The 14,272-nt window shown below is 46.3% G+C and overlaps 1 protein-coding gene across 1 annotated transcript in view; it reads right to left on the bottom strand.

Annotated features, from left to right (window-relative positions):
* Positions 1 to 14,272, bottom strand: part of RAB10 (RAB10, member RAS oncogene family) — a 61,678-nt gene that overhangs the window by 19,931 nt on the left and 27,475 nt on the right. Inside the window, exon 2 of the mRNA XM_089776942.1 lies at positions 3,667 to 3,727. Coding sequence (XP_089633068.1) covers positions 3,667 to 3,727 — 61 coding nt within the window. The remainder of the gene's footprint in view (positions 1 to 3,666; positions 3,728 to 14,272) is intronic.

Below are 14,272 nucleotides of genomic sequence, written 5' to 3' on the forward strand. Positions count from 1 at the left end.
TTGTGAACATCTTTACCAACTGCACCTTGTCAGACACCTTCCCCTCCTCCTCTTGTTAACTGGTTTTCCAGCCCTTTCCGATCCAAGTCATATATCTCACTGAAACCACTGATTTAGATTTGCTTTCGACTATGGAAATTACAGGGATGTTAACATGTGGTCGTGTACACACTGAATTGATACGCCTGGGCTCATCGGGTAATCTGCATGCTTACATACGCCCCCCTACTTCCCACAGAGGCAGGAGGGGGCTGTCTCCCCGTGAGCACTGGCTCCCGCAGAGCTGCCTCCCCCAATACTGCTGCCTCTATAAGAGAGGCAACAGAGCAGGGGCAGGCAGGAGCCAGTATACATGGGGAGTCTGCTTTTAAGCCAGCTCTCTGCACGTACCGATGTTGCACAAAGTACTGCATGAAGCCACCTGTGCCCACACTGCTACCTCTACACATGTAGCTACTAATTTTTTCAGCAGTTACACATGTACACAAATACACATTTTAACATTCCTAATAGAAATTCAAGAGATTTACAAGAGGTTAGTGTTTCTTCAGCCACTAGCTTTGTACATCTACTTGAAAAGAAGCAATCAACCTTTATAAAGAACAGATTATACCAAACAACTGTTTATTGCTACTGACCCTGCTATCCTATATATGCACAGCAGTATTCCTACAAAACAAAGGCATTTAGACAAAATGTTGGAGAAGACATTGCGGGTACAAGGAGAGGGTGATCGTTCAGGATACAAAGTACACTAATTAGCAGGGTCATCTGTTTATTGGGTTCACATTCAACATGATAAATATGAAACTGACAATTTCTAGATATTCTTCCCAACATAGACTCTTCCCTCTGACTTCAAATCCAGCAGCAGGGAAAACCTTGAAACTGAAAAGTGCTGTGCGCGCTAACTAGGGATGTCAAATCCCATTTAATTGGTTAACCAGTTAAATGTATTGTTGAACCGGTTAACTGATTAAAGCGGGGGCAGGCAGTGGCTGCTCCAGACGCCTGGAGCAGTCCCTGCCTGCAGTGCATCCCTCAGGAGTGGAGTACGCCCCTACCCACCGGAGCTGCTCCAGTCCCCACTGGAATCAGTAAGCATCACCCTTACCGGTTAAGCTTTCACATCCCTTGTGCCAACTTCAGTCATTAAAATGACCATCTTTACAGCAACCCCATAAGGTAAGTAACTGCTTTCACTGTGTGTCAGGAAATGCAAAGAAGAATGCACACTCCATACTTGGGTGCAAAACCTGCTGCAGCTTACAAAGAAGTAGCAGACAGCTACCAAAAGGAAACAAGATTCACTCTAAGTAATGGTACATACAAAAACTCTGCTACACCACCATGTGAAAGTGAAGTTTCAGGCTCTCTGCCTTCACCCAACTTACATGCATTCCTTTGGCCCGGGCTAGGGTTAGTTACAGGGGCATCATTTTCATTTTTATGCACTTGCTGAGGAAGTCCTTTGCAATCCAAGCATGAGCAGGGATGTAAAATCCCGGTTAAGTGGTTAAACATTAGGTCGACCTAACCTTTAAACAGTTAACAGACTAAGCTAGGGAACCACTCCAGCCTGTCTGGAGCAGCACCCAGTCTGCAGGGCTCCTACTCTCCTGTCACCCAGGCATTAAGCGGGGGCTGGGGCTGCCACTGGCTCTCAGCCCCTGCCCATGGGGCATCCGGGCTTGCGGCAGACAGATGCTGCTCTGGATGCCGGAGCAGCTGCTGTCTGCACTGGGCCCCCTGCACGGCTGGAGCAGCCCCCAATGGTTACTGGCAGGGCTTGACGAGCTGCAGCGAAAGCTGCTCACCAGCCCTGTCCTGCACATGCACAAGAGCCGCATTGCACACGCAAGTGCTGCCGGTAAACGGGACACCGGGCTGAAATCTACTCACCACGGGTTAGTAGATTCAATAGCTTGTCGAGCCCTGGTTACTGGAACCAGTAAGCCTCACCAGTACAAGATGAGGGTCTGCTTAAAGGGCTGGTTGCAGAATGGGGAAGTGGGCAGGTTAACTAGAAGTGAGAGAGCATGGAAGGCACTTGGCAGAGTCCAAGCAAAGTGACTAGAGAAGACTGTCAGAGCCCACACAGAATCTAGATCAGTGGTCCCCAACGTGGTGCCCGCGGGCGCCATGGCACCCCCCGGGCCATTTCTGTGCGCCCGCCGAGTGATCGGGGCCGGCCCTGCCACCGGGTGCGCGGTGCATGGGCGCTGCCGGCTCCTGGGTGCATGGCACAGGCTCCAGCTCTGGGCACACAGCACATGGGCGGTGGTGGCCCTGCCCCCAGGCTCACGGGACATGGGCTGTTCCGGCCCCGGGCACACGGCGTATGGGTGGCCCCGCCCCCAGGCGCGTGCATGGCCCCGCCCCCAGGCGCATGTGTGGCCCCGCCCCTGGGTGCCCGGCGTGTGAGCGGCCCTGCAGCCCCAAAAGGTTGGGGATCACTGATCTAGATCACCTTCCTTCTAGCCTCATGTTTAGGAGAGCTGCTATAGATGAAAGAACTACCCACTAGAGTCAGAGGAGTGGATGGGGCAACTGGCTCCTGAGGAAATGTTTGGTTTAATAGAGCGTTTGCTTTACATAGGCGTTCGTATTAAAGCACGAGCTCAGCAGCCAATTTATATTATTTGTATTTATATCTCTGGTTTACATGCCTTATTACACGAGATAGTATATGGGAGGTCACACAATTACACCGACACCTTACAAATGCTTGGTGACAGAAGTCTGCAAGTATTAACAAAATCCTTGATTTAGTCTCCAGTCATGGCTTTACTTGATCTACACAAATCTCAAGTACAGAATACAAGCCACCCCAGTGTACTACACCAGTGTTTCTCAACCAGTGGTACGAGTACCCTCAGGGATACAGAAGTCTTGGGGGGGGAGGAGGAGAGTATGTCAACACAACTGAAATGTGGAGAAAACAATTTTTTGTTTAAGTCTTACAGCGCTTTATTCTTTTTGTACTTTTTACACCCAAAAATTTCATCACCTGCCCAGCTACGATTAAGTTGTTTAAACAAATGTGTTGCAATGCTATAAAAATGGTGTGTATCTGAGAACTGTAGGTACTGGGGGTACTTTTTTTTTTAAAGGGGTACTTTATAAAAAAAGTGGAGAAACACTACTATACATTAATATGGCTCATTGTTGAAGAATCATTTTTAAATACTTCCCACAAAAACATGGACTATCAACACTCCCAGTTTTCAAACATTCAGAGAAGAGTTGCCAATAACCTGTAAATGAAATGCAGCAAGCTTTTAACATATTAAGGTCTAGTTTGCCTCAATATTTCAGAAAAGTATATGAATTATTAGTCCTGTGCAACTGTTAACCAATTCAAAGTTTTAATCACTTCATTTTTCCATTTAAGAAAATTCCATAAGCCTACTGAAAAACCTCCACTACCGTATCAGATATACACAATACATTAATGAAATTAAACTAAAGATAGGCAAAATACCTAGACAGTAAAACTCTACTGATTTTAATGTTCTCCCCCGGCTCTAAAAAGAGTTTAAGCAACAATAATATTCAAATAAGTCTTGAAAGGACTGGAAGCCAATATGCAATTTAGCTGAGCTAACTCTCTTAGGAGCCATACTGCAATTATGATGGCAGCACAAGTTCAAGGATGTCACTTACCAGATCTGAAGCTTGATCTTTTTTCCTTGTAATTCAACTGTTTTGATCTTGAAGTCTATTCCTACAAATCAATAAAGACAAAAAGTTTTAGGGCTACTTGGAAAAGAACAGTACGACATTTGGATAGAGTTGTCAGAATTGTTCTAGGCAGAGGGAATAGGGTTAATTAACATGACGAGGAAGATGAGAGGACAATGGAGCCTTTTCTAAAAAGGCCAGCGAGCCACCAGCACAGCTTGACTAATAGCTGCCCTGCTGGGGGGGGAGAGAGCGCCAGCGCCGACCCCGGGCGCGTGGCGCTTGGGGGAGAGAGCGCCAGCACCGGCCCCGGGCGCGCGGCGCTTGGGGGAGAGCGCGCCGGCCCCGGAATGCGGCTAAGGGGGGGCCCCGCCCCCCCGGGAGCCCAGTGGGCGAAGGGCCACGCCCCCTGGTGCCCGGCAACCCCAAATGGTTGGGGACCACTGCCCTACATGTTGCCAATTGAATAGGATTTAAAGGTTAGACTGCATATTTAAATATATTATATTTTAGTAATCATCAGGGCTCGACAATCTATGTCATCGACTCGCCCGTGGAGAGTAGATTACAATCCGGAAGAGCCGGGTTCGGGCGATCTGCGCATGTGCAGATCGCCAGACAGCGCGGCTGGCGAGCGGGGCTCGCCGCGGCTCAGCAAGCCCTGGTAATCATCACTCTGACCTTTTGCCTGCTACTTGTCATCACTTAAAATCTCTCTTTTATAATCAATGAACTAGCTTATCTTTACCAGTGAGTTGGGCTGAAGTGTTTGGTATCTGCTTATATTTACTGAGGCTGAAGTACGCGCACTCTCCATCGATGAGGCGGTGGACCAATTAATAAGTCTGCACTGCTCAAGACGGTTTATTCCTGGGGAACATTGCTGGGAGTTGGGAGGATATGGTTGGTGCCTTTCTCTAAGTGATTCAGCAGTGGCTCTCAGAGCGTTCCTTTTTTAGAGTAGAAATATCATTGTTCTGACTTTGCTGGAGAACTTCTTGGAGACCTTGGATGCTGGAGCTATACTACCTTAAGTGAAATGGCCAAGAAGGGCTGCATTAAACAAAGGCTTTCTTTCAAGACATTCAGGTGTTAAACAATGAAGGGAATCCTAGTCAACTGCACACTTACACTTATGGTTTTGTGAGGTCACCATTTCACTAGCTGTGTAGGTTAATACCTAATCTAGTCAGAACCTGAGCTTCTAAAGTAAAACAGATGAGAAGTTATAAATCAAAAGATATTACCTAAGCTATCTAAGCTACAGAATAAGGGCAAGCTTATATTTCTTTGCTGGTTAAATTCAAAGCAACCTACTTGTACTACTAGGTACAATTATAAGGCCTTCACACTTCTTACAAGGTTGACCTACCAAGTATTGTCTTGTCTACACTACTGCTTCTTTAACTTACACAATTCTTCAGTGTAGTCCCTGGGCACTGACTAGTATTAGAAATACCCATTTACTGTAACTTCTGAAACTGCTGATACAAGTTAGTATGTGGCACTGATATTTATATCATTGCAAAACCCAAGGTACACAGAGAAAGTCATTTTACACACATTACACGGAAGTTGCTCATTTTATAGGACATGCATATCTATTTCCTATTTTCAGCTAGCCACAACCCAATCCAAGTGATCTCTGGAATGGCTTTGGAAACCTGACATTGGGTAAAATGAGTAACCTGGAAACCCTGAACGACCCATCATCTCGGGCACTGGCACACTTACAGCAGGAGAGTGGTTTGTTACATTGACTCTCTCCTCAGACGCTATGCTACCAGCACTCCTAGCTACCTTCGAGACACCACCGACATCCTGAGGAAACTACAGAGCATCAGTAATCTTCCTGAAAACACCATCCTGGCCTCCATGGCCATAGAAGCTCTTTACACCAGCATTCCGCACACAGCTGGATTACTGGCTGTGTCCCTGACGACACCACCACACAACTGGGTACTGAGCTCTGTGACCTCACCCACAACTAGGTAAGGGGTAAATAGTGAAGAGGGCAAAATTTGCAGATGATACCAAACTGCTCAAGACAGTTAAGACCAAAGCAGACTGTGAAGAGCTTCACAAAGACCTCACCAAACTAAGTGATTGGGCAACAAAAAGGCAAATGAAATTGAATGTTGATAAGTATAAAGTAATGCACATTGGAAAAAATAATCCCAACTATACACACAACCTGATGGGGACTAATTTGTCTACCATTAGAGAGATGTTGGTGTCATTGTGGATAGTTCTCTAAAAACATCCATTCATTGTGCAGCGGCAGCCAAAAAGGCAAATAGAATGTTAGGAGTCATTAAACAGAGAATATCTTATTGCCGCGATATAAAACCATTGTATGCCAACACACTGAATACTGAGCTGTTTTGGACAGAAGTCTGAGGGGTAGCTGTGTTAGTATTACACGGTGCTTGCCACGAGGCACACAAACAAGCCCCGCTCGCCAGCCACGCTGTCCGGCGCTCTGCACATGCGCAGATCACCCAAACCCGGCTCTTCCGGGTTACAATCTACTCGCCACAGGCAAGTAGACTGTATTATTTGTCGAGCCCTGTTCATGAAAATACATGTATTTTATTTGACATCAGGAAGGGGGGTTAGGGAGGGGTAAGTGGAAGGACGTGAGGGAGGAATGAGACACAAGCCCCCAGTGGGGCAGACCAGGGAGGCTCTTAGTGCTCCTCAGGGTGGAAGCTCTCCTGCAGGGCCTCCTGGATACTAACAGCCCCCCGATGGACCTCCCAGATGGCAGCCTGCAGACAGTGCAGCCAGGCTTGCATCAACGCATCCACGAGAAGCACCAGAGTGCCCTGAGGCAGCTCTGGCTCCATGGTGCAGAGTGCTGTGGTGTCCTGAGTGAGGGCAACTAGAGCACACAGAGACAAAATGCTTTGCTGTCCCTCATCGAGGTAGGCAAGCAAGCAGGGAAACCTGAGAACTGTTTGTCTGGGGGGGGGGGGTGGTCACCCTTTAAGCACAGGCATCAGATAGCTTCAGGCAGCAGCCACACAAAGTAGCTCCTGACCTGATGTCCTCCCAGACCTGGTTCTGGCCAGCCTTAAATGCGATTCAGTGTCCACTCAGTGTGGGCGGGCTATTTCGAAAGAGCAAAAGGCTATTTCGAAATACATTTTGTGAGTAGAGACATTATTTTGAAATAAGGTATTTCGAAATAACACTGTAGTGTACACATATCCTAAGATGCTTGCAGAAATATTGGTTGTTTTGTTTTATTAAATGTTTTCAGTTACAGACTAACATGGCTACCCCTCAGACTTCTGTCCAAAACAGCACCGGCCATCTTTGTCAGTAGAATGGGAAGGGTTTTGTAGACGTGTTTTGTTTGTTAATACAGCAAAAAGAACTAAAACCTGACTCTCAGAAATTAAGTGATGGCAAATGCATGAGTATTTAGAATTACAATTGATTGACAAAATTGACAGGGTGGCAGAGAAATGTAGTTTCACTGAAGGTTTCAAGTGGTAAAATAGAAACAATCACCAAGCAAAAGAGAAAAAAGCACAACAAATCAATACAGACACATTATTTAGCATAAACACTAACGTAACAGAGAGCTTTAATGCTGCAACAAACCCAAAAAACACACACCAGCCGCCACCCACCCACTAAGTTCCAGAGAGAGCAGGTTCAGCTTGTGTGTTTAAAAAGGCAGGCATGTAAAAGGCAGAAGAGCCAAGGAATCCAAAATCCACTAGGGAGTTTTCCATTGTCAGTAGATTTAATGTGGAAGCTCTCATACAACTGCATAAGTTTAGGTTTGGGTTCATGCCTCTCTCTCCCCGCAAATATAACAGAGCAAAAAATGAAATAAAAAAGGGAAATTAAGTGAATACAAAACCATGACATCGGTTTACTTCATACTCTTGTGGGGAAAGTCCTAAATCTAATCCAGTATGCCAATTCCTCTAATACTGATCTTGACAGCTGATTTTTTTTAATGACTCAAGATTTTGTTCAAAAGAAAACTTCTAAAATAAATTGCAGCCCCAAAAGGTCATACAAAATGCAAATCATTTTTTTTTCACATTTCAGTTTATAATTACGGAAATCATTAAACTTATCTTGATAAGAAACCTGGCAGTTCAACAGACAGAAGTATTTCACTGAATTATATTAGTCGCTGCAAATTAAGTGACCCTTCACTCCTTATCGCTCTCACGGATGGTCTAATGGAAGAGGTCGTAAGCATAAATATTGGAGGACACTCGCAGCATCATGGTCAGTGTTGGCACAAGCTGGCATGGCTGTACAGTATTGTTAGATCATCTCCTATGGATAAGGCAACCAAATCCAGAATTTCTTCATTCACAAAGCAAGACTTTACTCCACAGTCTCAAACTTCCAATTTCCATTAATACCCATCCATCTCATACAACCTGCATTAAGAAATGTGAGCTGGACACTGACATCTCCTGTAGTACTTTTAGATACATTCCAGATGGTTATTAGGAGTAAAAGAGAGCAAGGAACCTGAAGTTCCACTTGCAATTCCCAAGGAGAGGCTCTTAGCACTCTCTGTAGCGGGCTTTCAATGAATGAGGAAGTTACTCACGGGGACCACTCGAAGAAGCAGTTCACATTCTGTGCTGCTGTTACAAGGTCTTTTTACGCTACCAAAAATGATCAAGATGTCCCAAAAGGCTAGCAGATGTGCTGTCCATGTTATGTGCACTCCATTACACGCCATCTACTTGGTTATACGACTAGCACATTTGTTGTGGGTTCTTTACAAATTAGTGCTGCCTATCAAAACCTATCAACTTCACAAGGGAGCCATCCAAAAGGGGTCAGTTTTAGTTTTAGAATCTGATCTCTCTGAACCATTCCAAAACAATGCAGCTTTGAAATGAACTTCACCTGGCTGCTCCAATTTTACCGTCTTTGCTAAGAGGAGAAGTGAAAGTACACAGATCTCGAGCATTAGCCATTTCAAAAGAACTGAAGTTGCTTGTGCTTTCTTTAGGAGAGGAGACCAATCCAGACTTTGGATGAATGGTAACTTAAGACCATACTAGAGTATTCAGGACACAACGCTGAGACCAGAGTAGAAATACATTTTAGGTTTGTTTCTGAGTAGGAATGTAGAAATTACACATTTACCAATAAAAGCTATTACCTAGACAAAAGATGGCCACCTCTCTTTCACACTGCTTTTGTGTCACCCATCTTCCAGCCTGCAGACTGCAGTACAATTATGTTGAGAGGTTTCTAGATTGAGATGTGTAAACTCTTAGAATTAATCAGAGGCAGCAGTGCGTGGGTGAGGGGAGCCAGTGTGCATGGGGAGCTGGCTTTTGCCTCCCCAAGGGGGGGTGGACAGACAAGAGCACCAGCTCCTGCAAAGCCGCTTGCCCCGCTCCAGTACTGCTACTTCTGATACAGAGGCAGCAATGCGGGGGAGGAGGGGAGGCAAGAACCAGCACGTGTGGGGAGCCAGCTCCTGCGGAGCTACCAGCTGTCCCCCCACCACATACACTGGTGCCTCCCACAGAGGGGCAGCACAGGAGGGAGGGCAGGCACTGGCTTCCAGCTGCCCCTCCTCCCTCCCCCACATGTAAAAACTGAAAAATTCAGCAGCTACACATTTACACAAATAAATGCGTGGCATTTCAGAGGAACCCGCGATCATCTGGGGTTCTGTGTGGCATTTCCCCAGAACCTGAGGTCAGCTGTGGACTCCCCCACTGATCCTGGATTCTGTGGAAATGTCGCGTGGAGCCCGGGATCAGCTGGAGTCCCCAGCTGACCCCGGCTCTGCGCAGTGCTGCTTCTTTGAAACGCCGCCTCTGATCTGGGGATCAGCTGTGCCGCACTGTCACTTTGAATACCCCCTTTCCATCCCCATTGCTGCTTCCATCTGATAGAGGCAGCAAGGGGAGGGAAATCAACTAGTCTACTGACTATCCGATAAGCATTTGCTTATCAGATAGTCGACTAGTCCTTGCAGGTAACCAGTTAAACACCACAATTTTAACCATTTAACTGGTTAACTGTTTTGTTTGATATTTACATCCCTAAAAGTTAAAGCCTTTCGGAAGCAGATTTCAGCTACCTATATATTCTGAAGCACCGGTTCTAAAAGACAACGCCACCTACAAAACCCAACTTCTTCCTGCAACACCCTGAAGATTTCTCTCAACTCTCAGAGAAGCATAGGAAAGAGTGCAGACATCCCCCGTGAGAAGGGGCAGCATTTCCATTGCCAGCACTCCACACAGATTTAAACGTTTCAGCTTGATGTTTGAGACTTCAAAGGGCAGAAAAAAGTTACCAGCAGCCAGGTAGCCTGTTTTAACATCTTTAACTTGTCCCAAATGTGAAACAGGGAGCAAAGAGGGCTCCAAGATGCATCCAGATCTTTAATTTACCGTGTGTGAAGGCCCATGCATGGGTTAGTTGCCGAAGGGCTAGGATACTAGGTTATGACAATTCTCCATATTCTTAAACAGCGCTTCCCAAATACTTCCAAAGCATAGACAACTAAGGTCCTACCTCCCTTCCAAATCACCAATTCACCTTCCAGTCACAGCTCACACTGGATGCCACCATGATCAAATGTCTGGAACTGGAAGGAAGCGCAGTTCCTGCTGAGGCGCACGCCTGCATGGCCATGCACAAAAGCCCCTTCCCTACCCAGCCCCTCTGAAGAGCCACGCAGCAGGACTGAAGGGCTGCTCCGGTGAGCGGGGCTGGCTGAAATGGCACAGGGAGGGAACCACTGGGGTGGGGCGCTGGGACCTGGCCTGTGATGGGGAAAGACCTGCTCTGGTGGCTGGAGCTACCACGTGGCAGGGGGAGAAGAGGGACCTGTCCTGGAGGCTGGGGCCAGGAATGGGACCCTCCGCAGGGGAAGGGGGTGTGAATCTGCTCCGGCCAGAGCAGCCCCTGCCCGTGGTGGGCTTTGCAGGGCTGGAGCAGGGCGGGCGAAAAGCTGCTGCAGCCCACGCGTTAACAGGAACTAGTAAGCGTCACCCGCCAGCCTTTCATCTTCTCTAGACCTTTAATCATTTCTGTTGCTCTTCTCTGGACTTTCTCCAATGTGTGCACATCTTTCCTGAGACGTGACACCAAGAACTGGACACAATCATAGAATCATAGAATAATAGGACTGGAAGGGACCTCGAGAGGTCATCGAGTCCAGCCCCCCGCCCTCAAGGCAGGACCAAGCTCCGTCTACACCATCCCTGACAGATGTCTATCTAACCTGTTCTTAAATATCTCCAGAGAGGGAGATTCCACCACCTCCCTTGGCAATTTATTCCAATATTTGACCACCCTGACAGTTAGGAATTTTTTCCTAATGTCCAATCTAAACCTCCCCTGCTGCACTTTAAGCCCATTACTCCTTGTCCTGTCCTCAGAAACCAAGAGGAACAAATTTTCTCCTTCCTCCTTGTGACACCCTTTTAGATATTTGAAAACCGCTATCATGTCCCCCCTTAATCTTCTTTTTTCCAAACTAAACAAGCCCAGTTCATGAAGCCTGGCTTCATAGGTCATGTTCTCTAGACCTTTAATCATTCTTGTCGCTCTTCTCTGTACCCTTTCCAATTTCTCCACATCTTTCTTGAAATGTGGCGCCCAGAACTGGACACAGTACTCCAGCTGAGGCCTATCTAGTGTAGAGTAGAGCGGCAGAATCCCCCAACTGAAGCTTAATCAGCGTATACAATTCATTCCAGCTTACTTACAACACTCCTGCTAGTCCTGCCCAGAATATTTGCTTTTGCAACAGTATCATACTGCTGACTCACAGTTATCATGTGATCCACTAGGATACCCAAATCCCTTTCTGCAGTTCTCCTTCCTCGGCAGTCATTTCCATTTTGCATCTGTGCACCAGATGCTGCGTAAGTGCAGTACTTTGCATTTGTCCTTGTTGCATTTCACCCTGGTTTCTTCAGACTATTTCTCCAGAGCATTTTGAATTTTAAGTTGTTCTCCAAAGCACTTGCAACCCCTTCCAGAAGTAGTAATGTATTTCTAGAACATTTGCTTGCTGCCCTTTGTCTCGTTAGTTTAATTTCATTTTGCTCTTCGGCCTCTAATTTGATCCCGACATACTTGTGTTGTTTGTATTCATCCTTCGATATTTGACTCAATGTCCACTGTGTGTAGGTCTCTTCTGCATTTCAGATCACTGAAGACCTCTTGGATAAACTGAGGTGGTCTCTTGCCATACTTTCTATCTTTCCAACCCAGTAATATGGTTTTCTCTTGTGCTCATAATATTCCCCATTGAAATAATGGTCAACTCTCAAACTGCTTGTCCCTTTATGCTTGCTTCCCAGGTAACCTGTTCAACATACTATTTAACTGATTAATCGATTACAGAGGGAGATGAGTGAGTGCGGGGCTCCAGCCTGGAGGGGGGCTGATCCAGCCCAGCCAAAGCAGCCCCCACCTGCAGGATACCAGGGAACTTTACTCACCAACTCCCTGAGTTGGCTCAAGTCTGCCTTCTTGAAACCCATTCTGTTTGCACTGTTTTCCCACCTAGCATTAGAGGAATGAACTCTACCAATTCCTGATCACACTCACCCAAGCTGATTTCCACTTTCAAAATCTCAACCAGTCCTTATTTGTAAAAATCAATCTTAGAACAGACTCCCCTAGTAGATTTCTCCCCCCAAAAATAAAAAGCTCTCTCTGCTGTACATCCCAACAACTTGCTGGATCATCTGTGCCTTGATGTGGCATTTCCCCAGCAGATGTCCATGTTGTTGAAAGTAAGGATGTAAAATCCCAGTTAATCATTTAACCAGTTAACCAACTAGGCAGAATCCAGGTGGGGACTGCTCCAGCCTGTGGAGCTCTCACCTCCAGCCCCACCAGTTACCCTTTTACACCCAACACTACCAATATTGGCCTAGACCAGCTGTTCTCAAACTTTTTGGGCTCCGGAGCCCTTTACATATGTAAAAATGTATGCATTGCCCCAGCGGTCCGCTGACTGTATGCATTGTACTTCTGCATTGCCCCAGCGGTCCGCTGACTGTATGCGTTGTACTTCTGCATTGCCCCAGCGGTCCGCTGACTGTATGCGTTGTACTTATACAGTCAGCGGACCGCTGGGGCAATGCATGTGTTGTACCGATCGATGTTTCCAGTTTGTCAACCTCACAGATCCTCTGGAGAGATCTCGCAGAGCCCTGGGGCTCCGCGGAGCACAGTTTGAGAAACACTGGCCTAGACAACAGACTACTGTTCATACCAGCTAATGGAGTTACTTCTTTATCGAACGACTATGGGCTCAAACACTAACTACTCACCAGATCGCTGAACTACATTGCCATAAGAGAACACTACAGTGGAAGCATTACAAAATTCTTTTAATACATGACCGATCTGGCTTTATTTCTGAGGGAACATGATTAAAATTATCACTGTAAAATATAAATGGTAAGTATTTTGTTTCAAAGGATGGAAAATAAAGTTAAACGTTGCTTCTTATGTGAACTGTGGAACCATTTTCACATGGGGAAATGCACCTGTCCTCCATGACTTTAAACCCATTTCATTACAGGAATGCCCTACACAGACACTGACTTGCCGAGGAAGCATATAAAAGGACATTTACCTTCAGAGGATACTGCTAAGCGAGCTGACAGCAAAAGTGCAGACAGATGAAAGTATTCAGTTTCTTTTCGTTAAGATGAGTCATGGCCAAGAGCTACTCCGGCTAAGTATTAAAAGGGTTCCTTGAGACACTGGTAAGGTGTTTCAATTTGAAAAGAAAATCCTCTAAGACATTACCAATGAATATTTTCCACCACACCTTTCCAAACTAAGACAAGTTATCCACAGGGGACAACCTCTTAATTGTATGACAGACATAACTGGCTTGCAGCAAAACAGTTTTGTAACGTAACAATAACTCTCATTCCATAGATTCATAGTATGCAACACTCACTACTGGCTGAACCTCTTATTTGCAGGGGTGGCCGTGCGTACAGGCCGACTTGGCTGTCACCTAGGGCGCTGAGTTAAAGGGGGCGCCCAATGAGGATGTCACGCCATTGAGGGCTGTGGAGGCAGGGGCGCCAATCGCGCATTCCGCCTGGGGCGCCAGCTGCCGGCAGCCCGCCTTGGGCCACCCCTCGTTATTTGGGATGCTGGTCCAGCAGGAGCACATACTGCTGGACCGCAGTGGAGAACCAGCCAGGGCCGACAACTGGGGGAGGAGCTTGGGAGCGGGGCCCTGACTTTCTCTGGTCCAATCTGGAGTAGACCATTACAAGCAAGTGTGTTCCATGCAACAAAGTTAGTTCCGTCTGGATGGAAGCCATCTGAATAATTTCTACTCTGAGCTGGAGACTTGTGTTTTAAAGTCTTTACAGTACAATAATGCTCTAATTTATTCCAAAGTCTATTCGTTTCACCCCAGGTTATGTACTGGTACTAACTGATACAAGAACCACTCCCACAATATTCCTAGAAAATGTCTTTATTAGATTCAAGAGACTGAAGATGTGAATTCTTGCACTGTCAGTTCTAACACACTAATACTTAAGTGCCACCCAGATTTAAATTCACCTAGTAGACATTT

This window comes from Pelodiscus sinensis, chromosome 3, assembly GCF_052426305.1.
Source record: "Pelodiscus sinensis isolate ZL-2025 chromosome 3, ASM5242630v1, whole genome shotgun sequence".
NCBI classification, from domain to species: Eukaryota; Metazoa; Chordata; order Testudines; family Trionychidae; genus Pelodiscus; species Pelodiscus sinensis.